The sequence below is a fragment of the Balaenoptera physalus genome (genome assembly GCF_965194825.1).
Source record: "Balaenoptera physalus genome assembly, chromosome: 8".
In the NCBI taxonomy this organism is placed as follows: domain Eukaryota; kingdom Metazoa; phylum Chordata; class Mammalia; order Artiodactyla; family Balaenopteridae; genus Balaenoptera; species Balaenoptera physalus.
In genome coordinates, this window is record NC_138887.1 from 17,702,970 (window position 1) to 17,730,152 (window position 27,183).

Genomic DNA, 27,183 nt, shown 5'->3' on the forward strand with positions numbered 1-27,183 from the left:
CAGTGTTTAAGAATCCACCTGCCAAAGCAGGGGACACAGGTTCAAGCCCTGGTCTGGGACGATCCCACATGCCGCGGAGCAACTAAGCCCGTGCGCCACAACTACTGAGCCTGTGCTCCAGAGCCCACAGGCCACAGCTACTGAGCCCTCGTGCCACAGCTAATGAAGTCCACTCGCCTAGAGCCTGTGCTCCGCAGCAAGAGAAGCCACCGCAATGAGAAGCCCGTGCACCACCACGAAGAGTAGTCCCCGCTCACTGCAACTAGAGAAAGCCTGTGAGCAGCAACAGAGACCCAACACAGCCAAAAATTTTAAAAATAAATAAATAAGTAAATTAATTTAAAAGAAAAGGAGACAGGTGCATCCCTGCTGATAAACACTGATAAGAACTCAGAGAAGCCTGAATATTTGCAACTGTACAGTAGCATCAGAGCGGCCACGCTGCAGATTTCTTGGTTTGTACCCAAGAGTTTAGTGGGAGGAAATCACTAAATTATTTTTATCTACGCAGTGCGGTTAGAAAGCATTACATTCTGAAAGGTCAGGCTATGCTGGGAATTGTTTATTTCGTTAGGCCGAAGGCCCACGGTTGGCTCAAGCTGTGGCCCTGCTCAGGTCATGTGCTGGCCTGCATCTGGGACCTGCTAACTTCTTGGCTTAGATGGGCACCCAGAGCCGGCGAGAGCTCTGTGAGCTGCCAATGCAGCCTGTCACGTGGGTGCTGTCAGATCACCCCAAGCCCCCGAGGGGAGGCCAGCGGCTGGCCCAGCATCAGGGAGTGGGACCTAGCTGCATTGGGAAAATCTCTCCAGATATTTTATTCTATAACAGGCAAACGAGTCGAGCACTCAGAATTAAATAGTCTATTGCCTCTCATAAAAACCCACTATCATTCCCTTAGGCTTCAAAAATTATTTTGGAGCCCACTGGCTAAAACAAGTAATTGAGGTTAGCTAGCCCTCAGACCTCTGGAAACTGCTGGCCTGCTGACCCCTGCGTTTTCTTGTGCTTTCCTGTGAGTTGGCTAATTATTTCCTGATTTATCCATTCACTGTCTAACACACTTTGAGTGCCTGCTGCGCGCCAGCACTAAGGCAAGGCCCCTGACTTCGGCTCTTGCTGGCGCAGAGGAAGAGAGAGGCGGGTCCATCGGTGGCTCCAGAGCCATGTGCTAGGTGTGTGCGGTGTGCCTGGGAGCACTGAGAAGGGACTCCCATGAGACCTGCAGAGGTGCAGGGTGACAGGGCGCTCCTCGGTATCCCAAATGTGGTCATATTTGAACTGGGTCTTGAAAAATAACAAAGAGTTAGCCAAGGCGAAGAACAAAAGTGTGGACAAGCATTCCAGGGAGAGCAGGCTGCGCCCCAGCTCCCAGAGGCAGAAAACAAAGGCTCTCAGTCGTCCAGGGTGGGGGGATGGGGAGGGGATCGGATGAGCCGAGGGCCTGGGGCCCTGGAGACCAGCAGAGCTGTGGTAGATTCTCCCGCAGCTCAAAGACACGAGAGGCCGTTAGACATCCCTCAGTGCCACGTGTCAATGCAAATAATTAAAAGCAGAAGAGCCAGAAAGCTGGTTCATATATTCCAACATCCATCCAGCTTTCCTCCCAGAAAAAACTTTTGATAAAATAAGGTGAGGGCTTCCCTGGTGGCGCAATGATTAAGAATCCGCCTGGGGGGCTTCCCTGGTGGCGCAGTGGTTAAGAATCCGCCTGCCAATGCAGGGGACACGGGTTCGAGCCCTGGTCCGGGAAGATCCCACATGCCGCGGAGCAACTAAGCCCGTGCGCCACAACTACTGAGCCTGCACTCTAGAGCCCGCGAGCCACAACTACTGAAGCCCATGTGCCACAACTACTGAAGCCCGCGTGCCTAGAGCCTGTGCTCTGCAACAAGAGAAGCCACCACAATGAGAAGCCTGAGCCCCGCAACAAAGAGTAGCCCCCGCTCACTGCAACTAGAGAAAGCCCACGTGCAGCAGCAAAGACCCAATGCAGCCAAAAATTAAATAAATGAATAAATAAATAAATTTAAAAAAAAAAAAAAGAATCCGCCTGCCAATGCAGGGGACACGGCTTCGAGCCCTGGTCCAGGAAGATCCCACGTGCCGCCGAGCAACTAAGCCCGTGCACAACTACTGAGCCTGCGCTCTAGAGCCCGCGAGCCACAACTACTGAAGCCCACGTGCCTTAGAGCCCGTGCTCTGCAACAAGAGAAGCCACTGCAACGAGAAGCCTGCGCACCACAACAAAGAGTAGCCCCTGCTCGCCACAACTAAAGAAAGCCCATGCACAGCAATGAAGACCCAATGCAGCCAAAAATAAAAATTAATTAATTAATTAAAAACAAGAATAATAAGGTGAAGTGCCAAAAAGATGTGTGTTCAATAGCATGACATAAAGTAAGCAGAGTAAAAGTAGTTAAAAAAAAAAGAAAAGAAAAAAGGGGGGTGGGGGGAAGAAAGAAAGAAAAGAAAGGAAAAGAAAAGAAAAAAATCCCTGCAAAACTGAGTGATGGCCAACTCTGGGTAGCAGCGCATGCTTGGGTCTGGCTTCATTCACTTAAGTTTTAGCCTCTCTGGTCTTTGATTTCCTCATCTGCACATGAGGATGATTATACCAATCTCATCACGTTTCGGTGAGGACTAAAGAAGGTAATCCCAGTGGTTTTTATACCAGTTTATCTGTTGCTTTGCAAGGTACTAACTTAATCTGGGGCAAGCAATGGATTACGATTTTTGAGGGTCAGTTGCCGTCAGTGGAGTAACCAACGATCGCGGCTTACAGTTAATGAAATCGATTCTAGAAGTAACAGAATTCCTACTCATTTATTCATTCACTGGACACATACCCATCACACATTTTTATGGGCAGGCACTGTGTGAGGCTAAGGGCTAGAGCAGTGAACAAGACAGACCTGGTCTTCCGTTTCAGGAAGCTCATAACCTGGCGAAGAGGACCAGGTGTTAAGGGATCCTGTGCTGAAATCTACCTGTGTTAGCCTCCCCGAGAGGCATGTTTGTTTGGACTGACCTGAGCTGGTTTGACCACGCACAACTCTTGGCTCTTTTTGGTAGAAAACAGTTGGCCCTGTAGAAGGTTGAGGTGGTGAGACTTAGCTTCTACCCCACAGTCTAGCCACCAGGCGGTAACGAATGCGAGTGTTAGACTGAAGTCCGCCGCAGGTACAGGCATTTATCACACAAATGTTTATCATGTAGGGAGAAAACAGTTCACTCAACCTATTTGGTGAACTTGATGAAGTCCCAGCTCTCTCTCCATCAAGTTGTTCCAACCATACCGTGTAGAAAAGGTTCACTCAAGGCAGCTGCAGCAATATTCCAGAGACAGGACTGTTTCCCTGAGTCAGCACCATGCTGTCATCAACCCTTCTAATGTGACAGCTGCACACAGGGCAGCCTCGAGTGCCCTGTTTATACAAGGGTAGGGAGGTCGCTAAAGATTTTTTGCCAGGCTACATGCATTGAACACCTTTAATTTTACCAGTAAGAACCCATTTCTAGCATTCATTATACTAAGTCACAAGTTTCACCAACAAAAGCCCATTTTTTATGTTCAGAATGTTTATCCAAATAGCCAAAGGACTTAAAGTAGCCAGTGTTGGAGTGTGACCTTCTCGGGGTAATAGCAGCTGCCGAATCCAGACTTTGTATTCTTCATAGCATGTGAGCTGATCACCCCTAGAGGTACAGCCTAGACCAACTGGTTCATACACAGTAAAACACCAGCTACATTCAAGTACTCTTATTTTCTCTTGTATTTATTTATTTACGTACCCAAGTGCTTTAAAGTAAATTAGACATGTAACCATGTTCCATTTCTCTCTCCTATTCAAAAGGTATGATGGGGGGGAGCAGCGGGGGAGAGGGCCGGATTCTATCTAAAGTGACCAGAAGTCCTGGTTTGCCTGGGAGAGTCACAGTTTGTACCTGATGCTCTGGGGCCCATGCTTAAATGCACCTCTTTTTACTTTCAAAGGTGTCCAGTTAGGATAATAGGTATATGGTTACTCTGCTTATAGAGAGAATGCAATGGCAAAAAACATGGAGAACAAACCCAGGAGAACTGGGTTTGAAGGCTGTCTCTAATAGGGTGGCCTTGGGCAAATTGCCTCCCCTTGATAAATCTTATTTTCCTCATTTGTCAACTGAGAATAACACACTTGCTTGCCCTCCTTCCTAGTCATTTTTGGGGGCGATATCCCTTGGATGTGAATACACTATGAAGGTGAATACACTATGAAGGTGAATGTTATCCCTTGGATGTGAATACACTTTGTAGAGAGAACACAAGTTAGGGATTGTTCCTGTTAAATCCAACGTCGGTTTATGCCTTGAATTGACTCTGGCTTGGAAGAAAACTAGCTTCAGAATCTAGGTGGCGTCAGCTCTTTCCTTGTCTTCCTGGAGAATGGAGAGACGGGTAGCCTCCTTCTGCCAGAGAGGTAACTAGCAGAGCCATCTGCTTGGGGATTTACATTTCCCCTTAATTCCATCAGAGAAGAGAACATGACCCTTAAAAGTAAAACCACAAGCCTTTCCTTTGCCTTCATATGCATTAATGTGAAAAATTTCCAATAAAGACTCAACTTACCCTTCTATATATGAGTAGAACTCTTTCAAAAGTTTGAGGAGACGTCGTAACTAGTGAGAGGCGAGTGTGAGAGCTCAGCTTGTGTGTGCTGCCCTGTGGATGGATGCACGGATGTAGCGAGTGTTCCCATGGGAACAGTCACGAGGTGAGAATGGGGTGGGGTGCCCCAAACAGAAGTACTGTTTTGCATAATAATGTAGAATTTTACTTTTTCAAAGTGAAATTGCTTTTTTTTTCTTATTATAAAACTAATGCATTATAAAAACTGCCAACATTTCAGGAAATAAAGTATTTCCGTGTAAAACTTTCCAGTCTTTTTTCTATGTGTATGTGTTTGTCTATATGTTGTACATGTGTATCTGTATGCATATATTTTATATTTTAAAAAATAAAAGTGGAATCCTATTATGGACATTGCCTTGAAATCCACTTTTTTTTTTCCATCTACAATTATTGTGGACACATTTCAGTAAGTATAGATCTACATCATCATTTTTATAGCTTCCCAGCATTCCAGTAGTTTATTTAACCAGTGCCTGATTGCTTGTTATCTGAGTTTCTTTAAGGGCACAGTATCTACCCCCTTTGCTGTAATTTTTAAAAATCAGTATATCTACCCCCCCAACACACACACACATACACACACACACACACACACACCCCACTTCAAAATTCCACCAGGAGACATTTCATATACATATTAGTTTGCATTTAGGTGAGAAGACTCCTTAGAGCTGAAGTATAGACTAGGAGGAGCTGTAAATTACAGGGCAAAGGGGAGCTCAGAGTCCAGATGGAAATACTGCATTGTTACAAACTGCCTGAAGTAGGGTCAGTTACTTTAGGGAACACTTCCTCATACACTGGAGCCCAGAGCTGGTCATTCACGAAGCTACATTGCTGCCAGGAGCCTCTGTCATTCAATAGCCCTTCCAGCCTGAGGCTCAGTCATCAGAATACTCCTTTCAAAGGAGAAACACTCACATTCACACACGGGCGTTTACACATGGCGCATCCAGTAACACCTCAGCGTCAGGAACGCCGCTGCTGAGCAGAGCTCTTAGGAGCCTGGCCAGGAGCTCTGAGCACAAAAGAACACCCAGCCCCACGAGGCATCCATGGGGCACCTCGCAGGCTTTCATGGAGCAATACTTTACACTTACTTTAGATGCAGTACTGGCAAGCTGGATGGTCCGATTTCCAGGTTTGGCAAATTAGAACTCTGTGGGCTAGGACTGTGGAGGCAGGCCCTGACAAAATAAAAGTGGCGCCAGATGCAGAGGAGAAAGTAAAAGGCCGAAAGTGGGAATGCTGAAGCCCTTTTTGTGCAGGGACAAAAGCCCCGTGTACTGTCTCGGTGTTTGTATGCCACAGGTGCCGCTCGTGATGGTGGGGCGATCACTTCAGGGATCTCTGACCAACATTTTAAACCGTGGAATAAACAAGAAGAGAAAATGTTCGAGTGGTTTTCACTTAGTAAAGACAAATCTTACCGTTTGGAATTTTTGTCCCATACATATGTGCATACTAGGTTGCTGCCGTGTAAAATTCATTTCTTAAGATGGATCAGGGTCAAAAAGTTTGAAAGCTACGGTAGACCCTGATATCACCATTTTGCAGCAAAGTATAGAAATGAATGCCCTTAACAGTGACCTTGAGTTATCAAAAAAAAAAAAAAAAAAGATCAAATAATGTTCAAAGGATACCATTTAAGAGGACAAAGTACAAGAGAATGAAGATCTTTGGAAAGATTCCTGTTACAAAGTGGCTACAATTTTTTTGAAGATTTAGTATTTTTAATCTTAAGTGGAAAGCCTTTCTACCTTCTCCCTAACTTGAACCACAGTACAACTTTTAAAAATACCAACTTTGACTGGGGGGGGGGGGAAAGGAGCCTGAAAAAATAATAATAAAATAAAACATTGTACTTTAAAAAACTCAATTAATGAAAACAAAATTAATTAAAACACCAAATTTTATACATACTTAACAAAAAGGTATTCACCTTCCAGGTGTACCTAATAAGGTATACATCTCTCTTGGTGGTTCACATTAAGTGGAACTTCATTCATTCGAAACCTATATTTAAAACATATAGCAAGCCTTCCATGCGCTGGCTAGGCATTGGACTACAAAGATAAGTGAGACTCACAATGGGCCCTCAAGGAACGTGAGGTCCACTGGTTCAGATTGTAGTCAACCCACATTTACTGACCTTCAATATAAAGTCATTTTTCTAATTGTGGTGCAGTCCCAGCTAAGGCTGGTTGAAACTGGCTCTCTCCTGAAGAATCTAGGGCCTGTGGCCCCATATGTGCAAAACTGTCCCCATGGCTTTGGTCATGAGCCCACATTACAAAGGATTAGGCCAAAAGCCAATTCCAGGTACAAGCAGGCAGCCTGGTCCAGTCCCTATGAACCCAGGTACCAGGGCAAAAGTGAAGAGTGTCCAGCTGAGCCACAGGTCCTGACCTGGAAGTCTTAAGGGCAACATCAGGGGTAAAGTCAGGTCTGCAGCCAATGGCAGCCACAGTTACTGCCATGCTTACCTTGCTTCTCTGCCTCCTGACAGCTCAGGCCTCCGTCCTTTTTTTGACCAGCTCTCCACATATCCAGGCCATGTTTTTAAGACCATACTGGGTCCTGCCCAGGTTCCTTCTCTGTATATGTACTCTGATGCGGTGCCCTTCCCTGGAGGGGCGTCTAAATGCCCAGAGCGTGGGCAGGGGACCCCAGCTTTGTCTCCATCACTCTGTCGTCCTCCGGGCTGGATGTACTATACTCACCAGCCTTCCCAAAATCACCATATCCATGAGCAGAGTGCTGTTTGTCTGGCCTATGATAGAACTACCTTTGTTAAGCACACCGGTACCAGCTACAACAACAAATTAATGCTAATATTCCATATTTCTGTATTAGCCCACTATCACTAATTTTACTGATTTGGTGGCCATGCCTCTCAGATTTTCAGGAGTTCTGATTTTAAATAGCCTAGCCTGTCTTCCCTAAATATGTCAGTGCTTGTCAAACCGTTTGTCCTACTTTAAAAAAAAAAAATCTCTGCGCTCAGAGGAGTCACAAGGTACTTGGAAGTATTCTCCTCACTTTGTGTCTTGTAAGCAAGCGAGTTTTCCTGCTGAGACTGTTCTGATTTACCCAGGCCCCATATTCTTTTCAGGCAGCATGGATGCAAATGTCCTGTGGTTACCAAAACAACCTCAAATAAACCGGTGGGAGGTGCCACCTGTGCATTGCATCTAATCACAGAGCTTCTCCCGCCAACAGAGGCACATGGATTTGATGAGTCTTCACGACCTAGGCTGCTTTAGTGACATTCAGCGTGAAGTCCACCTTGGCATCCAGCTTCCCTGGCCTTTGGTCCTATGTTTTGTTGTGCTGTGTTTTCAGGGAGAAAGAAGGGGGAGAGATAGGTTCATAAAGTGGCAGCAAAACATTCTAGAACTTTCTGATCATCACCTCCTGACCTCTCTCCTCCTGCAGTCCACATTTGGCATCTCTGGTCATGGCCCTGAGTGCTTGGGTTCCTGACAAACGTCCCCGTTCACTCCTACAAACCCCACGGCAAACTCACTACCATATCTCCTCAGAGGAAATGCCCCAGACCTACAATGAGCCCGCTCATGTGTGTCATAGAATACTAATGTCACCCTCTATCAAGCTGGGAGTGTGTCCACTCGGCACAGGCAAGGAACATAACAGTGACAGCCTTCATTTGGTCCATTATTTTCATCAGGCTCTGTAACAAAAGAACCCAGCAAAAGCCTAACTTTGAAACACACGTTGGAGAAAAGATGTAGCCAGATCCCTTCTACATGTGAGACAGCACACCTTGGAGATGCAGGATATGTAATATACAGCTTGGCAGGCCTGCTGGGGCATCCACTCTGGTGGCTGCTTAGACTGGGATTAGGTGAGGAGCCAGGGATTAGCACGTGGGTGAACTAATCAAATCAAAGGAAGACAAGAGTGCAAACTGGGTGGAGGTGTTTGCTTTGCATTGAAATAATAGCTCGGGAGTCATAGCAGAAGGCCGGAGCTCTCCCCACAGTGTGGAGAGGAAACCTCCTTGTTTAGGCAGTTGCAATCTGTGAACTGAAAAACCATGAAGACAGGGAGTTTTGAGAAAATCAAGGGAGATGATGTGCTTTTATAATAAAACAACTATACTGGCCTTTTCAGCTCTATCATTATGTGTTCTGGAAACATGATAGAGGCAAGCCAGGGGGACTGGGTTAGGAGTTAGGAGACCTGATGCTGTTGATGATTTGCAGTGTGGCCTTGGACGTGATTTGTAGTCTCTCCAAAATCTCAGTTTACTTGTCTGTGAAAATGGGAATAATAAAGCCCACTACTTTTAAAACGCTTTGCAGACAATAAAGCACCACACCAGCACAGTCACCGTTCGTGGGGCTGAGACCAAGGCGTCTCTGAGCCTCCGTTTTCCTCCTTTGTTAAATAGGGATAATCATACTTGCCCTCTCTCATCTCCTAGGATGTTTCTGAGAATCAAATAATATAATGCGCAAGGAGGAGACACGTAAGCCATGGAGTTCTAAGTGAGAGGCCTGGCTCACAAAATTCTGGGGTCTCTTTAAGAAGTCAGTTGTCAATCCAGGGGCGGAGGCTGGTGTGAGCCTTACTTTGTCCCACCCGACCCTTCACCCTTCTCTCCGGCATGCCCCTTCCCTCCTCCTTCTCGCCCTCTCCGCCAACATCTTCCTCCCCTTCGCCTTCCTTTGTCTGGGAGGCTGCAAGCTGCCTGTGCTCTTCTCTCTTGATCCGTCAGGCAACTGCTGGCTTTCACTCCAGGGCGGCTCCGTTTCAGATCCCAGTGAAACCATGTCTGCATATAGTTTGTAAGAAAATGTAGGTTCCTTTGGGAGGAAAGGGGCAGCTAGTGTGTGGGTTCATATCCACCACATTGCACTGGTGACCCCCGGAACCAGAGGAACGACATTTACTCTCCAGAATAAACATGAACCTGGCCTGTGGTTACAATGGTTTGTATAAACAACCTGTTTCCACCTACTCATTACTTTCCCCTAAACCTCTGGAGTGGGGAAGGGGCAACATTTTATTCAAATCAGAGATAGATGATAGATAGATAGATAGATAGATAGATAGATAGATAGATAGATAGATAGGAAGAAGGGGGTGGGGCAGAGGTTAGATTTGAATCCATTCAGCAATTAAAAATTTCTCACTCTTACATTCGCGGCCCAATTCTCCTGGAATTCACTTTTCTCAAATGCTCAGATAATTCTAAAATTTCGTCTGGTCAATTGTCTTGGTCCAAATATGAGATAGTGCTTAATGCATTCTGGGAAAGAAATGAAAAACTTTGTTAAATACGTGATTTAAGCGTTCCTTTTTATTTTATTTTGCCAAATGAAAATACTCGATTCACTGTTACCTGTAAGAGAACACAGATTCCAGTCTGGATGAGGGAAGAAGGTTGGACACAGCAGCCCTAACCTCAAAGAGGAAAGGGAAACCTTTCTCAGGACCAAGTCAGAGAAGCCCAGGGACGCTATCCCTCCATTTGTTTCTTATGTGGCTCAATCATTTGCTTCCTGTGTGGCTCAGTGGCCTCGCTGCACGGAGCAGGAAACTTGGAAGTCCCTTTCCGTGTCTCAAAAACTGCATTCGGCACGCCCCTTTTTTTCTCCTATGGGATTTACCAACATCCAGGTTCCAATGCTTCTGCAATCACCCCAGATGTGTACCAAGGCCTCAGCATTTGCAAAATCTCTGAGTCAACCTCTAAGTAAAAGATGCCTCAAGGAAGCACCCAGTTCCTTCTGCTAATAACCGCAGTTCGTCATGTGACACCTGCCCCTCCCCTCCCCCGGTTCTCTCCGAAAACCCCCCACCCCACCAGTAAACTCGGTTGAAGTCTGTCCTTTATCTGCCAACATCTACATTTCCTTCAAGGTGGTAATCTTCTGCTTTTGTTATTTAAGTTCGGTTGTCTTCTTAATTGTTACCCAATTGCTCTGGGGCTTGCATAAACAGTTAACAAAAACTACGGCGCACGAGGCAGCCGTTTCGCTTTCTGGGCTTGTTGTTCTTGGCACTGGGTCAGTTCTATGAACTTCTGGTGTCCAACTGGTAGGACCTGAAACTCTGTGTTTAACAAGTGCCTGTAGTCAAAACAGTTGGCGTGTGCAAGCTGGTACTGACTGCAGCTGGTCAGCCGTCGGGTCCTGGACCGTGCAGAACCCCGAACCCCGAATCACGGTGCTCTGTTTGGGGGCCGGGCTTTTGTTGTTGTTTAGTGTGGGAAGGGGGCGGTTGCTTCCTTTTTTTTCTTTTTCTTTTCTGTGATGGCATCCGTGCTAATATGGATCGCTTCAGGTTCCAAAAGTGCAACGTGTTTACAGTCGTCGTAGAATCAGATTAAGTTGGCAGCCCGAGTCTCTCTGTAAGTGGTTTTAGTTTACATTTCTTCTTCTAGCAGGATGTTTTGCATAAATTTTGCTGATCCTGGGTTATTTATAGACTTTTTTGAAAAAAACGGGCATGCCTGAGAGTTTTCTAACTGCTGAAAGTGAAATCCATTTCTGCATTTAGAGAAACGGCCGGGCATGTGCAGCAGAAGGTTATTTTAGCTCTTGAAAATTAATTTCTCCGCGAGGTCATTTGATAACATTCCCGAGCGTCCTCTCCAGCTGCCGACATCAGATACCCTGATAATTGTCTCAGGACGTGTTGTTTGCTTTTGGTTGGTCACAAACGGAGTAAAATGAAAGTAATGATGCCATTTCCTCTGGGACGCTCTGGGAGAATGGATGCAGTGATTGGGTATTGTTTCAAACGTCCGAAATGGGTTCGTGGTGGTGGTTTTGTCCAACCCTGGGGAGCAGTGCAGCCGGCCCAGAAGCCGGGCGGCAGGACGTGCCGAGAGCCTGGGGGAGGGGCAGAGGAAGGCCGGTCGCTGGAAAGTGAGTGGGTTTTCCAGTTTGTCCTCATCTAAATGACAGTGATACTGAAGGGTTTATAGTACTAAAAGGAAATAATAATATTCAACGGCAAGATAGCATATTGGCTAATGCACGATCTGTTTGATTTTTCTGGCTCTGGCGGTAGCATCTTTGGGGACCGCGTGCGTGTTTGCATGAGAACTAAAGCCGGGCACGTTCGAAATCACTAAGCCAGCATTAGCACTCTATGAAAGGGCTTCCCATAATATTTACCAGAACAGTTGGCTAAAAATTGGTGTGCTTTGCCCACTGAATGGCTGTGTAATTAAATCGGCCCTTGAGAGCGTACCTTGAGCACCTCCCATCTCCGTGTCTGCGCTCCCGGAATTTGCATGGCTAAGTAGCACGTTCATCGGCGTAAGGAGTGTGGAATCCCCGTCTAATGGTCCAGGAAGAACGTCGTAAATGAGACACTTCACTGTGCCTCGGGTTAAATATTTTAAACCGAACAAATCGAAAAGGCCCATCATCTGGGCCTTGTGAAAGGCCTTCTGAGTAGGGAGTGTCCCCTGATCCAGGTATGTGGGTCCCTCCCTGACAGGTCCAAACCTCACCACTACCCACCCCCCCCAGCATCACCAGCTTACACATGAAATGAAAATGGACAGTCGAAACGGAAATTTCCAAGGTAGTAAATGTGACCTAGGCCGAGGCGTGACATAATTCTCACTGCCCAGGGCTGCCACGAGCGGATTTCTTTTTCTCCTCCATGTTTCTCTCATCTATATGAAAGTGAGGTGGTTTATTTTGTATTTTGTGTTGTTTTTTGGTCTCCTCTAACCTTGCAGAGAATAACGATGAGGCTTGTTTTCGGTCTTCTATGGTTTAGAGCGTGCCCTGTGCTTTCTCACGGTAGCCCCGCTGAGCTGGTGGGGACAGGTCGAGCCCTTTGGTCCCAGTATAAAGACGGGATGGGGGCTCAGCCTGCACGGTGGAGCTGGGGAGCCCAAGCTCTGGCACGCACATTATCCATCAGACCTTCACCTCCTCGGTGCCCCATCCAAACTGGATGCGCCAGCTGCAACGCAGAGGTTAAGAAACTCTTTGTTCTGATTTGATTCCAATCTGCCCCAATGGATGGGGCCCCTGTTACACTCCCCCTCTCCTCCTCCTGTCTGTCAGGCTGGGATGGGATTGGAGACTCACCTTTTGAAGGCCTCAGGTTGGAGGTGTGTGTCGGATTGTGTGCCTCTCAGCTAGCAGTGACTACGGGCGCCCCCGTCCCACTGTATAGATAACCTCGTGGCCAGAGTGAATGAAGAGCCTTGAAGGGAACCCACAGGCCTTTGTGTTGGAGAGGGATGGCAGTGAATACTGAAAAGTTCCCCAGTCATCCTCGCCCTTGGGCTTTTGCATTTGAATTGGTCAAACCCTCCCAATCCTTCCATCCTTGGGAAAGGGAAGTTGCTTTGCAGGAGTTCAGCTGCTCTGAGCTGAAAGACCTGCCTCCTGGCAGCCTGAGTGCATCTGTAGGTTTTTCCTTGGCTTAACAGGCAGGTTTCTGCTGGTGGAAGTGGTATCTTGGAGAGATTTATAACAGTAATAATCATAATACTCTTCTTTTATGTTTGCATAGCCTGACTCAACTTTTAAACCTCTTTTACATGCCTGATCTCATTGAGTCCTTCCTATAGCCTTGGAAGGGCGGTATTATTAACCTCAGAGCATGGAGATTCTGGAAGGAGGGTGTGGGGATTCAGACACCGGCCCTTGGGCACCGGTTCTTTTTGTATCGATTTCAGCTGCCTAATGTCTATACTTGGTTGCCAGTAAGGAGGGTAGTTTGGGAGTTGGAAAACCGGTTTTCTTCTATTATTGTATTTCTTGTCAGTTAAAAAGGCACATTTGATTGCCTACCGTGTGCAAGGCACTGCTAAGAGCTTTCCTTTTAGTCCTTCAACCACTGGTAGCAGGAGGGCTGTTGTCAGCCGCATTTGTTAGTCATCCATGGGATGCGTACCAGTGAAGATGCAGTGTGGCCGAGGGACGCACCTGCCCTGAATGGCACGTGGCTCAGTAGAGTCACACCTCTAGGGTACTGTTCACAGGTCGCTGTCACCCTGGGGGATAGATCGAGTTGCACGCTTGGCCCTGTCCCCTTCCACATTATAAAGGAGGATTTGGAAGAAGAATAGCATTAGTGGCAGGATTATCCAATTTTTCAAGCAGTAGATTTAGGAGGGAGGAGAGTTACATTAATGAGTCAGAGTCCAGAAAGATCTCCCCAGGCCAGAGCAGTGGACTGACTCCGACCAGATGACATTTGTAAAGGACACCTGTGGATAAGCAGCTTGGCAGTAAAGCATGTGAAATAAGACTCAGGGGTGATGCAGCCCTCAGAAATAAGAAATCTAGGGCTTCCCTGGTGGCGCAGTGGCTAAGAATCCGCCTGCTAATGCAGGGGACACGGGTTCGATCCGTGATCTGGGAAGATCCCACATGCCGTGGAGCAACTAAGCCCGTGTGCCACAACTACTGAGCCTGTGCGCTAGAGCCCACGAGTCACAAGTACTGAGCCCACGTGCCTAGAGCCCGTGCTCCGCAACAAGAGAAGCCACCACAATGAGAAGCCCGCGCACCGCAACAAAGAGTAGCCCCTGCTCACTGCAACTACAGAAAGCCCATGCACAGCAACGAAGACCCAACGCAGCCCAAAATTAAATAAATAAATTTTTTTAAAAAAAGAAATAAGAAATCTAGCTTGGATGTCTAGTGGCCTTAACAGGAGAATGATACCCAGAACAGACAGCTGGGAGCTGCCCAGACTTCACCTGTGATGTTCTCCCTTCTGAGTGTCACAGTTTAGAAAGCACAGTCAGAGCCAAAGGGGACCCAGAGATCAGGAGAATAGTGAAAATGACCTTTTGTGAGGAATGATTTTAAAAGACGTCTGGGAGTATTTATCCCGGAGAAAGAGGTTTCGGGGAACAAACATTTGGCAAGGTGTCCCATGGAAGGGAAACTGGACTGGTTCAAGGTGATCCCCACAGGGCAGAAATGGGATGGACGTGCGGGCATCACAGAGCAGCTCACGTAGGGGATACTGTCCAGCGGTGGTGCTTTCTGGCCTGCTGTGCACTTGGAGAGCTCGGGGCCTGCAGTGGAGAAGCCAGTCTGGGTGGCCCCTTGGCTACAGCTCCGAAGAGGCTAACAGCCCTGGAAGGGGCCAGCAGGGGGTAGCAGAGAATGATTACCTGTGGGGTTTCTTCTTGCTCTTTGGGAGTCTGTGACTCTGTCCCAACGTCACGGTCTAAGACCTGAGTCCCTTTGGTGGAAATGATGGCTGTGTCAGGGATGAGGGGGCTGGTAGAGGGGAGCTGTGCTTCAGCGTCCCATCTGTAAGTGGCTAGGGTAGCCTTCGTGCCCGTGTGTGGGGTGGTGGGAGCAGCTGCCATTCAAGACAAATTAACACTTCTTAGTGGACTTGACTCGGCCACATTTAGGGACTTCCGACTTGGAGTGAGTGCCTATCTGCTCTCTCCTACTGGTCGCCTTAGTTATTCTGAAACTGATTGTTCTGTTTGTGCATTGTCTTGGCCCTTACTTTCTGCAGTTTTGGGGTTTTTTGTTTTTGAGATGAAATCCATATAACATAAAACTAACCATCTTAAAGTGAATAACTGTGTGGCATTGAGTACATTTAAGGGTTGTGCAACCACCACTTCTGTCTAGTTCCAGAAGTTTCATCACTCCAAAATAAAACCTCGTACCCGTTAAGCAGTTATTTCCCCCTCTCCCTCCCCTCGGTCCCTGGCAACCACCAGTCTGCTTTCTGTCTCTGTAGATTTACCTATTCTGGACATTTCATATAAATTGAATTCATATAATATGTGACTTTTTGTGCCTGGTTTCTTTCATTTGCATAATGTTTTCTAGATTCATCCATGTTGTAACATGTATCAGTACTTCACTCCTTTTTATGGCTGAATAATTTTCCAGTGTTATGTATATACCACAATTTGTTTATTTGTTCATCCATTGATGGATACTTGGGTTGTTTCTGCCTTTTGGCTATTGCTAATAGTGCTGCTGTGAACATTCACATACAGGGATTTGTTTCAGTTCTTCTGGGTGTGTACCCTAGGAGAAGAATTGCAAGATCATACGGTGATTCCACGTTTAATTTTTTGAGCAACCACCATACTGTTTTCCATAGAGGCTGCACCATTTTACGTTCCCACAGACTGTGTCCAACGGTTCCAGTTTCTCCACATCCTCACCAACCCTTGTTATTTTCCATTTTGGGGCTTTTTTGGTTGTTGTTTTTTATATACATAGCCATCCTAGTATGTGTGAAGTGGTATCTTGTTGTGGTTTTGATTTACATTTCCCTGATGACTAATGATGTTGATCATCTTTTCATGTGATTATCTTCTTTGAAAAAATGTCTGTTCAAGTCCTTTGCCCATTTTTTAATTGGGTTGAGCCTGCCTGTTTTTGTGTTTAGCATTAAGGTTCTAAACTTGCGGCTTCTCAGATGCCAGAACAGTATAAATATTGCATCTTCTTTTCTTTTCTTTTTTTTTGGCCACCCCACGTGGCAGACGGGATCTTAGTTCCCCAACCAGGGATCAGACCCGCCCCCACTGCAGTGGAAGTGCGGAGTCTTAACCACTGGACCGCCAGGGAAGTCCCCATCTTATTTTCTTAAGCCATCTGTTTGCTGAAAACCTAGTGCACCTACTTATTACCAGGCACCTGAGATGAGGAGAGAGAACAGTGAAAGAGGTAGGGGAAGGTACTTCACAAGGACTGGAGGGCTGTGGGAGAGCTGGCCCATGGGAGCTGTTCACATCTCGGTCCTCCTGGCCATCCTGGAACTCTCAGCAAACAGATACTAGGAAAGTTGCTCACAGCTGTCTCTGGAAAGACTCAGGCTCCCGGGCCACAGGGCCTGCCCTGTCATCTGTGCTTCTTCTGAGTATTACAACATTCAGCAGGCCTCCTCTTGACAGTCCCCTGAGCAGGGGAAGTGTGCCCATGAGCCCTTGACCCTCTTGCCTAGAGTCTGGAGGACACGGGCCCTCTCCGTAGGGCTGGGTTGGGTGGGTGGTCGAGTCACACCCCCTCATTCCCACTGGCTCCATTCCAAAGAAATGGAATTGTAGAAACCAGTCCTGCTTCACCAAGCAGCATAGCCCTTTTCCAGCCTGAAACTGATTCTCCTATATTCTGGGAAGAAACTCTCTCTGCGAGAGGGGAAAAGGAAGCCCAAAGTCAGAGACCCAAAATCATGTTCTCCTTGAATAATTCTCCCATGGGAGACTCCCTCTCTCTGGCTTTGGTTATATGATCAAGCTGCTGGAGATGGTCCCAACCCCAGACAGCCTTACAAAGGCCAAGTTAGCACTGCCCAGCTTACGTGCCATGGTCGAAGATGATGCCATCTTCCCATAGTCTGAAATTCTCCAGTAGAGGCTTACTTCTGAGTCTTGGAAAGCTTTTATCTCTTAGGGGTTGGTTTTTATTTTTCCTTATTAAAAGGCGTATACTCTTCCGCCAGGGTTAACTTAAGATTTATCAGGTAATAGGCAGGTTTTACAAAGAAATGTTGCATGAAACATAGGAGAGATCCTAGTAGAAGATGAAAGAAAATAAAAATGACTAAAACACACTAAACTGCTGTGTTTTTTTTTAATGGAGGTGAAATTCACATAACAAAATTAATCATCTTAAAGTACTGAATTGTAATTTTTTTTTTCAGGCAAGGCTTTATTGGGACCCCTGCTGCAGCAGGGGGGGAACGAGAACAAGCAACAGGTTCCCTTGCTTGCTCGCTCGCTGAGTGGGGGCGTGAGCTTGTTCCTTATATGGGGTGAGGGTAGGGGTGTGTCCAGGGGTCAGGCCGGAGGGGTGGCTTCGGTGTTTTGCCCACACCTCTGGTGGTGTTGAGTGCAGGGGGCGTGCTCAGTTGAATTGTAATTTAGTGGCACTCAGTCTGTTCACAATGTTGTGCATCCGTCACCTCTACCTGGTTCCAAAATGCTTTCATCACCCCCAAAGGAGACCCTGTACCCCTTAAGCAGTCACTTCCCGCTCCCTGCTTCCCTAGCCCCTGGCAGTCACTAATCTGCTTTCTGTCTCTATGGATTTACCTATGCTGGCTATTTTGTACCGATGGAATCATACAGCATGTGGCCTTTTGGGACCCACTGTCTTTTTTAGACATCCCTCCCCCCCCCCCACAAATCTATTATCCCTTGCCAAGATCAGGGAATAAACTTTCTAAATATAAGGAATGAATGAAAACTCTCCGCTTGAATTCATACTTAAAATGTCCCACAAAAGTAATTTTCAATCTTTAGAATGACGTCTCTACTCTCTCCAAAGCATAGTGCTGGGTATTGCAGTGGCCTCTGCCCATCAGGACAGACAGGCCCTGAGGGAAAAGGAAGCAGAAAGGCTTGAGGCCCCTGCAGGCTGCGTGGGCCCCTGGCCTCAGCCTGGTCCCCGGGGAAGGCTGCAGGGGCCATCGTGCAGTCGGGCTGCAGGAAGGCCCTGACCCTTCCCATACAGTGGCTGCTCAGGTCCGTGTGTGTGTGCGCGCGCGCGCCCAAGTTCATCTGCCAAATTCAGGATACGACCCTGGTCTTTCCGGGCTTTTCTTTCTGCCTTTCCCTAATCGCATCTGGGCGTGCTCTCTTAAAGGGGAAGTGGTGCGTTCTGACTGGCCAGGGCGCTCAGCCAGGAGCCAGGAAACGGCTCCCACGAGTTGCCGAGTTGCGCTGCCCAGCGTGTCACTGGCTCAGCCCCCTTATCCAAACAGCGAGGCTGTCTCCCTGGGATGTGTAAGTGTGAGCACAGGGCACGCTTGCCACACAGGATGGCGTGGGGCTGGGCCCAGGTCACGGCAAGCAGAGCGTGCTGTCAGCCCACGATCCATTTAGCAAGTCCGAGGTGGAGCTTAGGCGGTGCCCTTGGGCTGTGGGCTGGCGCTGAGACAGGGCTGAGGCGTGGAGTGGGGAGAGTTGCTGCCTGAGAAAGAGGTCAGGAGTAGGAGGCTGGGTTGGGGACCGGTCTATTTTGGACAGGCCTTCTGGAGGCGCCAGCCTCGGGGCCTGGGGAGGAGTGGAGTGGAAAATTTTCTAGCACACCTCTCCTAGCCCCGGGAAGCAGCTGCACTGAACCTTACCAGCTCGTCCCCTCCACTTCTCTGCATTTATGTGCAGCTCCAGACACACTTGATGCATTTATCTACTCGCTACTGATTTTTCTTGGTCATTTTTATATGCAAGCGGTGCTAAGCAATGTTTCGGGTCTTTTTCACTCCAACTTTAAAAATTGCTGGAAACTGGCAACCTGTGGTTTTTCCTTCTTTATTCTTCGCGGATGGTCCTCGGTCCGGTGTGTGCACACGGTGGTCCCTGAATCCACGCTGGTGGCCGGCCAGCTGGCGGACTGGCCGGCGCCCGAGCGCGATTGGCGGCGCACCTGGCCTGGTTTCTAGCGGGGTTGGTTTCCTGTGTGCCCGCGGGGAAACCGAGGAAGGGCTCACGCCCACTCACGCACAGCCGGGGGCTGACTCAGCGTCCCGAGCAAGTAGCTGATGGTAGCGAAATAGACCCTTGCTGTATTTTAGACTCCTTCCTACCCTTGGTTTTCGTGTGTATGGTGGTGATGGTTGATCTTCAATCATGTAAAAAGCTGTGTTTTCACCGAAATAATTCAGACCTGCTCCTTAAAAAAAGGGGAGCAGAGGGAAAGAGAAGGGGACTGGAGGGGGAAAAACAAGTGGTGTCTCCGTACATGTACACTGAGAGGACAGAACCACACCCTCCTTCAAGACAGCTTCCTGTTTGCCACTGCCAACTGCCACTCCAAGGAGAACAGAAATGCTTCCGTTATTAGTGACTGCTGTCGGACCACAGAAGCCTCTGGGTGACGCCCCGAGCTGCGCAGTGAGCTGGGACTTTGCACCTCTAGAGACTGTGGCCTGCACTCCTGAAACTGGAGGTCGGTACAGATAGGAATCAAGCAGCCCTGGCTTCTCCTTACTCAGCCGATGTTTCTTAAACAATTGTGCTCCCGTAGGATTCTTGTAAACGAATAGTTTTAATTCAGGGGCAGGGAGAAGGTAGGGAACTGCCCCCGTAGGAAAGCTTCTGCTTGTATTTTTTTTAATCTACATGTGTATGTGTTAGGGGAACTTATGTGAAGTGCCTACTGTGAGTTGGCACCGGGGCAACCACCTTCCATGTGTCATCGATCCTCAATTCTCATTTCTTCAACAGTGAATGTAGTGAGTGCCTACCAAGGCCAGACCCTGGGCTGAATGCCAGGGATGAGAGAGGGCACAAGACATCTGCTCTCCGTGCGTCCAGTGACAGGACGCCTAGGCCAGTAAACCAGCGATTACAGCGTGGGACCTGTGCTAAGATGGGGGGCCTCAATGTACTATAGGGGCACCTGCCTACCCGTAACCCTATGATGTGGGCATTATGGTTCCCACTGTATAGGTAAGGAAACTGGGCCTCAAGGGGTTAAGTTATTTGCCCAAGTCACAGAGCTAATGAGTGACAGAGCTGGGATTTGAGCCCGGATCTTTCTGATTCCAAAGACAGCAGTGTTTGGTCCACATTTCCAGTGACTCCCGAAGCTTGTGTGGAGCAAGAGAATTACCTCGGGATCTTTTTAAAAATACAGATTTGGGAGCCCTGGCCCTGCTGTCCCAAGAAGAGGAGCCCTGGGCGGCACCAGGAGGTCTCAGGTGGATAGTGGCCTGGGCTTTTTCCCGACCTCATGCCTCAAGATCCTCCAGCCCTTCCTTGAGGCGTGCACCACGCATGCCTGTGACAGGGGCCAGGGCTTTTCATGTGCTTAGCCCAAGGCACCTGGGTAAAGGCCACTGATGTGGCCTCAAGACAATGTCGGGAAGATTCGGCCCAGCTGTTCAGGTATTTTAGACAATGGGAATCCCCGTTCTTGTATCTTCCCACCAAAGATACCCCAGCTTTGCCCAGCTTCCGGCTGCCTGCCACGCCTGTCCCTTCAGTGCCCCTGGAGCGGGGATGACGTCAGCTGTGCCATCTTAAGGTAGAATCCGACAGCTTATCCTAAAGCTGGAAGCCACCAGTTTTCACCTTAGCTGTGGTGGTGCTGTTTTTACACTCATGTGACTTGCACAGTGGGTATGTTGGTGGTTGGGGCCGAGGTCACTCTGGCGGAGAAGTTAATACCATGCAGGTGGGACTCCTTGTCAACCCCTCCACTACCATATCAGCTCCAGACACACAGGAATAGCCGGGGCAATAAAAGGCGAGGATGGCAGCTCTGTCCCATGGGGCAGGCAGGCTGTTCACTGGCCTCAGGTCCTCCAGGTGGCAGCCCACCTTCAGAGGGGACCCTGTTCTCTACTCTCAGGGTGACCAAGTGGTGGCCAGCCAGGACCTGGAGAGTGTGTCCTCTCCCTGAGGGAACCCTCGGGCCATGGCAGTGTCTGTCTTATCACCACCATTATATTTCGGTGCTTGGCGCATGGTACGTGCCAAAGAGATGCTTTAAAAAATGAGTGAATGAATGAATGAGGTGTGACTTTAACACTTGCTTTTCTCTCCTTCCTCCTTTTGTATTTGCACCTGTTTTCTCCCCTTTGGCCTCTCTGGTTAAGGATGTGTTAGTGTTTCTGTTGCTGTTGTTTGTTTTTCTTTTTTCTTGTATGGATTTAAAAAACAACTTTAACAAAAATAGAGGCATCCTATATCCTTCCCTTTTTTCCTTTTCTATCTGTGTTATATATTCATGTATATATATGTTAAATGTTTTACATTTTTATAGATTAATGATTAGTGTTTGCATATACTGGTGATATTTTTAATTTTCTTGTGAATTTGGGTAGTACTGTCTCACATACACATTTCCTTAGATTGAGATAACCCTCATACCTGTCATTTTCAGTTGTTTTATCATAGACCAGGTTGGTTATGGTATTTTTTACTATTGTAAGCAATGCTGCTGAGAATATCTTTGAACTTTTCTTGGGGAGGGATATTTCCTTGAGGTCTATTTTCCAGACTAAAATTACCAGGTTACCAGATCAAATGCTTTTTTTTTTTTTCTTTAATAGATTTCATTTATTTATTTATTTATTTATTTATTTATTTTTTGGCTGCGTTGGGTCTTCGTTGCTGTGCGTGGGCTTTCTCTAGTTGTGGCGAGCGGGGGCTACTCTTCATTGCGGTGCGAGGGCTTCCCACTGTGGTGGCTTCTCTTGTTGTGGAGCACAAGCTCTAGGCGCGCAGACTTCAGTAGCTGTGGCTTGCGGGCTGTAGAGCACAGGCTCAGTAGTTGTGGCGCATGGGCTTCAGTAGTTGTGGCTCGCGGGCTCTAGAGCGCAGGCTCAGTAGCTGTGGTGCAGGGACTTAGTTGCTTCACGGCATGTGGGATCTTCCCGGACCAGGGCTCAAACCCGTATCCCCTGCATTGGCAGGCGGATTCTTAACCACTGCGCCACCAGGGAAGCCCTGTGAATGCTTTTTAACTGATATCATCAACACGAGGTTGCTCTCCAGAGAACTGTCATCCCTTGGAAGTACCCCCAGCAGTGTGTACATGTGTTTGTTTCCCCACAGGTCTATATTGTTGGGGGTGTTTTTCTCCTTCGGCTAGGTTAAATGTCTAGTGAGGGCATCCTTGGGGGCTGATGGAAATACATCAGGGCCCTGGAAAGTCCCTGGGACTCCCCAAATCCTACCTGGCAGTGGTTGATGCCAGAAATGTATAAATAACCAATAGAAGAGCGCAGGTGGGGTGGGGGAATGCCTCCGAGAGGGAGATGTAAAAAGCATCCCAAGTTATCTAACTTCAGAGCTGTATCCTGGGCCAGCTCTGAAAATGGGAGATGCTTTGTTAGAATCTTCAGAGAAGTTGTATTGCTTACGTGTAGAGGAAAGACAGTATCCCAGAGGGTGGCATGGAGGAAAGGGCATTGGCTCTGGGGCCAGGCAGGCCTGGGCTCACCTTCTAACTGCCAAGGTCACTGTGACCTTGGCCTTGTTTCATAATCTTGCTAAGCTTTAATTTCCCCATCTACAACGAGGAGGCTAACAGTATCCACTTTGGGGGGTTGTTGGGTAGATTGCATGAGCTGGTAGGTGTAAAAGTAGCTTGCTCAGTGCCTGACACATAGTAGGCATCCAAGGAATGCTGCTTCTCTTCCTAACTGAATGAATGGGCACAGAGTGACCAGATGGCCGAGAAACCAACCCAGAGCCTAGGGGGATTTGAGAACTGAGCCGGCACGAGCAGTGTAGGCACCGGCCCACAGTGGCTTTTGTCAAAGGGCCCCAGATGGTGTGTGTTGCCCATCTGGGTAGCCGGTGAAGAGGGGTAAAGAAGAACTAGTATAAGCTAACTGGTGACAGGCACCCATGCTTGAAGGAACACCTCCCCAGCCACTCAGGCCCTGACAGCTTTTAAAGAGGCACCGCAGCCCAAGGAGGGAGTGGGCTCCTGGGCAGCTCACAAGCACTCCTGGCACAGGAGCTGCTTGGCACGCCTCTGCCTGCCACTCGCTGCCTGCCTTAGTCACTTGACTTTCCTGTGTCTTCATTTCCTCCCCTGCTGAGGAAAGCTGATTCAATATCCCCCCTCTAACCACCATGGCACTATATTTAGTGGCCAGCTACAACTGTGGCAAATGAGACCACAGCTCAGATGCTACCCCTGCTCTCTCCACTTCCGAGCCTTAACAGACTCTGGACAGGTTTCCGAAATGCAACCTGCCTCAGTTTCCACAGCTGTAAAATGGGGGCATACCTGCCTCACCCCCTCACCAAGTGGTTGCAAGATACAGCTAGCGTGGTTCCTGCATGATTCCCTGGGCCAAGGTGTGTGCTCTGCCCCTCACCCTCCGGCTCCAGTTTACTTTTGGAAGGTCCCTTGGAGTTCAGGGTTGTCCTTTATGGAAAGCATCCTGACCGCAGCTACTAAAGCAGATAGAATCCATTGATAAAATAGAACCCGGCTAATGATTTGCCAAGCACCTGCTCTCAGAGGTGAGGGCTGAAGGAGTCTCAGCACTGTCAAACGAGCAAGCCAGGAGCTGGCCTAAGCCCAAGTGAGTTTACACAAGCGTGTCGGGCCACAAGTGACTGTGGTGCGCACACTCTGTTGGGGGCGGGGGCGGGGCGGGGATTGATCCCTTAAACACCATATTGGAAAATTCCCAATGCGTTCTTTCTAAAACTGGTACAGGGAACCACACTGGGTGTTGGCGGCCGGCTCAGCCATTCGTGAGGCGTCTGTGCTGAGGTTTTAAATGCAGGACACTGATGCTGTGAGTATAAAAATATCTCAGTGAATAAGCATGGGGGGAGGGGAGGGTTCCGAATTTTTACGGAGATGCAATGGCCTGAGAACCTGGTGGACTTTTCCCAGTGGAGAGTAGTAAGGGGAGAGGATTGTGGAGACACCAGGGCTCCCCGCACGGTGTCTGCAAGCCCCCTGCTCAGCTGGTCTCTGGGATTGCACCCTGGAGTCCCTCATGGATGGTTAGGCTGTACACAGTGAAGCAGGTGGTCTTAGAACAGCCAGTGGCTGAGGCCATGCTCTGGATTTCCTGTGATGGAAATGCAAAAAAGTAAAAGGATTTGGGTTTTCCTTTCTTCGGTCATTTCTTTGGGGTTGAGGTCTCAGGCTATAGCTGATTGGTACCTTAAAAGCTGCCACATTAGGTGTTTTTCCCCCTCTCCCTAGGGGAGTCAGGTGCCCTGCTGAAATGCCCGTACTCAGTGGGGAGGGGAGGTGTCCAGCAGCCTTCCAGGCTCTCCCTATATGCTGCAGCAGCTTCTAGGATTTCAAGGTGGTAGAGCTCAGAGTTAAAACCACAGGCTCTGAAGACATCCACAAATCTAATGTTTCCTAGCTCCATGAACTTGGTCAACTTGTATCTCTAACCTCAGTTTCTTCATCTGTAGAACAGATATAATAATTGTACCTCTCCTAGGGTATTGTAAGAACTAAATACTAGGCAATTACTAAGGTAATTCAAGTATTTAGTAGAGTTCTTGGCACATGGGAAAGTCTTAATAAGTTATTATTACTATTGGCCAGAGGACAGAAGGGGTGAGACCAGAGGTTGCTGATCAAACGTCAGTCACTGAGGTCGTTACTGATGTAGTGGACATTTAATTCTGCGTGAATGTCCTGACAGTGATTTTCTGTTTTCACTTCAGTAAGTAAGTACTCACATTCAACATTAGCACAATAGATTGGCTTGGTCTTTCTGGCCCATGATCTGGAAAGAAATGTGTTGCAAAAGCTATAAACTATTGCAACCTTTTTCACTTTGGGAACTACACCTCAAAGAAATAATCTCAAATCCCTTTTTAACTAAATTGTAAAAAAAAAAAAAAAAAAGAAAGAAAGAGAGAAAGGAGAAAAAAGGAAGAAAGAACAAAAGCCAGACAGTAAGTAGTAAGAGAATAGCTAAGTAATCTAAAGCATGATGTCAGTGATTAAATATTACCTAACCATTTAAAATGACCAATATATGGGAATTAGAAACATATAACTGGAATAATGTTAGTTGAAAAAGAATAGTCCAAAATATCGATCGATTACTGTTTTGTTAATGCATCTATGTACATGAACAGAGAATGAGAAAATTTGGAGGGAAAGGGTTTTTTTCTCTAAGATTGCTTCAGTCTGTAGAATATTTTAAAAGTGAGTAAAAAATAAATGTTCTGTCAGCTGTTTCTGGGCAAGGCAAATGGAATTAGAATAATTATAGCGATCCACCTAAAGCAGTCCCTTGACCAAAATGCAGGGGGGGCATGCAGGGGGGGGATGGGTAAGCCCAAAGTAGGTTGAGTTCTTATATCAGAATGATTGTGATGTAAATCTGGAACACTTTACCCAGAGACATTCCACTTGCCTGGCAACATCTTTTTACAAGAAACTAAGACTGTTTTCTCCTATCACCAGCCTGTCGACCTCTCCGACAGTTACCTACGGGCGGGTCTTCACAGGCTAGAGAAACACAGATTGAATAGGAATGACATCTTTCTGAAAAATCTAGTAACTCTGTCCTACCCGGACATCAGTTCTACCCATTTTCAAAAGCTTAGCCAAGTGAAGTAGGTTTGATACTCACCTCCTGAGCGGAAGCTCTTATCACTCTGACCCTGTTTCCCCACTTTAAATTCTTACATAGGCTCTGTCGCCTGCATGGGAGGCTGGCAAGCTCATTCTCCAAGCCGAGGGGACAGAAGTACGGGCCTCTTTGTGGGATACCTTGAAATAGTGACAGATTTAATTCAGTCTGATCAACAAGAAACAGTTTCACAAGTAGGAAATGCTGCTTCAATCTGTTTATTACCATACAAAAATCTCACAGTAAAAAAACCAAACCAAAACAAAACAAACTAAGGGTAAAGGGCTGTCTTCCAAACTTGATGAATATTCTCTCGTTCGCAACTTGTTCTTTCAATTGATCATTCAAGAAAAATTTGTGGGACCAAAATATAAAACCAAGAAGAAGGCTTAGCCATTGATTTAATTTTTTCTGTGAGTTTAGCAGCAAGAACGCCTTGGCAGGGTCACTAATCGTAATTCTCTGGAGGTGATTTTGGAATCCCTGGTCTGGCCCATTCATTTTGTCCTTAATGTCACGGTTCTTTGTGATTTATCTTTGCTTACTGGTATTATTTTCCACTCTTAGTTCAGCAAAGTAAAAATTCTCTTCATTATGAAGGCTTACCTCTCCACCAGAATGGGGGAATACTTCTGCATGTCCCTTCCCCCACCCCCCTGCCAGCTTGAGCACATGAGAGCAAATGAGTGAATGAGTGTGCAGAACAATCCAAAACAGTAGTGGTAAAAATCAAAGTCTTATTTTAGTTTTGGAAACTTCAGCCAAAAAAAAAAAAAATTGCTGAGCAAGACATTTCTGAAGGGCAGAAAGAACTATGCTATGGATTTGAAGTGAGAAGCCTTGGTTCTGAACTCAACCCTGCCACCAACTAGCTTTGCCCTGCAGGCTGGTAACTGATAACCTCTCTAAGTGATAACCTCATCCATCAGCAAGCAGAGGGGACGAGCTGACTTTTAAGATCCAGTTCTAACCTTCAGTGATTCTAAGTCCTGTGCTTCCGAATTCCCTGGCTTCACATCTTGGTCACAGTACACCCCGTTTCCTGCCTTCCTGAGAAGCAGCTAAGCCCTTGCCCATAGCACAGAGGCCCCATTCCTCTCATAGCCACTGGCCCTGACCTTGGCTAGTCACCTCGCCTCGCTGGGTCTTCTTTAGCCAGTCAGTCATGAGGCGGGTGGAGACGGCTGGCTGCTTCCTGCCTGTGTCAAAGGGGTTGTAAAGACCAGTACAATTTTACAAAGGATGAATTCCTCCAAGGAAGATCCTGCCTGAGTAAAATATTTCAATACTTGTGCTATAACTATTGCTATGACATTCAGGAATCACGAGAGATGGGAAGAGAAGGATCAGGTGTAAGTATGCCTTGTATTTATGGTAATGGAGTAGAAAGAGGCCTTCCAGGCCATCTAGGGACCCACTTCATTTACAGATAAAGGCACGGAAACAGAAAGTTTAAGTGGTGAACTCCAGGCCAA

General features: G+C 47.4%; 1 protein-coding gene and 1 long non-coding RNA gene across 11 annotated transcripts in view; one reads left to right on the forward strand and one right to left on the reverse strand.

The window, feature by feature from the left end:
* Positions 1-27,183, forward strand: part of ATXN7L1 (ataxin 7 like 1) — a 236,720-nt gene that overhangs the window by 151,366 nt on the left and 58,171 nt on the right. Inside the window, exon 1 of one of the 10 annotated variants that reach the window (XM_082473452.1) lies at positions 10,479-20,510. The exons of 7 other annotated variants lie outside the window; for them this stretch is intronic. In XM_082473452.1, the coding sequence (XP_082329578.1) occupies positions 20,465-20,510 (46 nt within the window). In that variant the 5' untranslated portion in view covers positions 10,479-20,464. Of the gene's footprint in view, positions 1-10,478; positions 20,511-27,183 lie in introns of those variants that run through there. 2 more of the 10 variants (XM_082473453.1, XM_082473454.1) reach the window with 2 other exon arrangements.
* The window catches only part of LOC309666305, a 386,060-nt gene that overhangs the window by 32,295 nt on the left and 326,582 nt on the right, over positions 1-27,183 (reverse strand). The window lies entirely within an intron of this gene.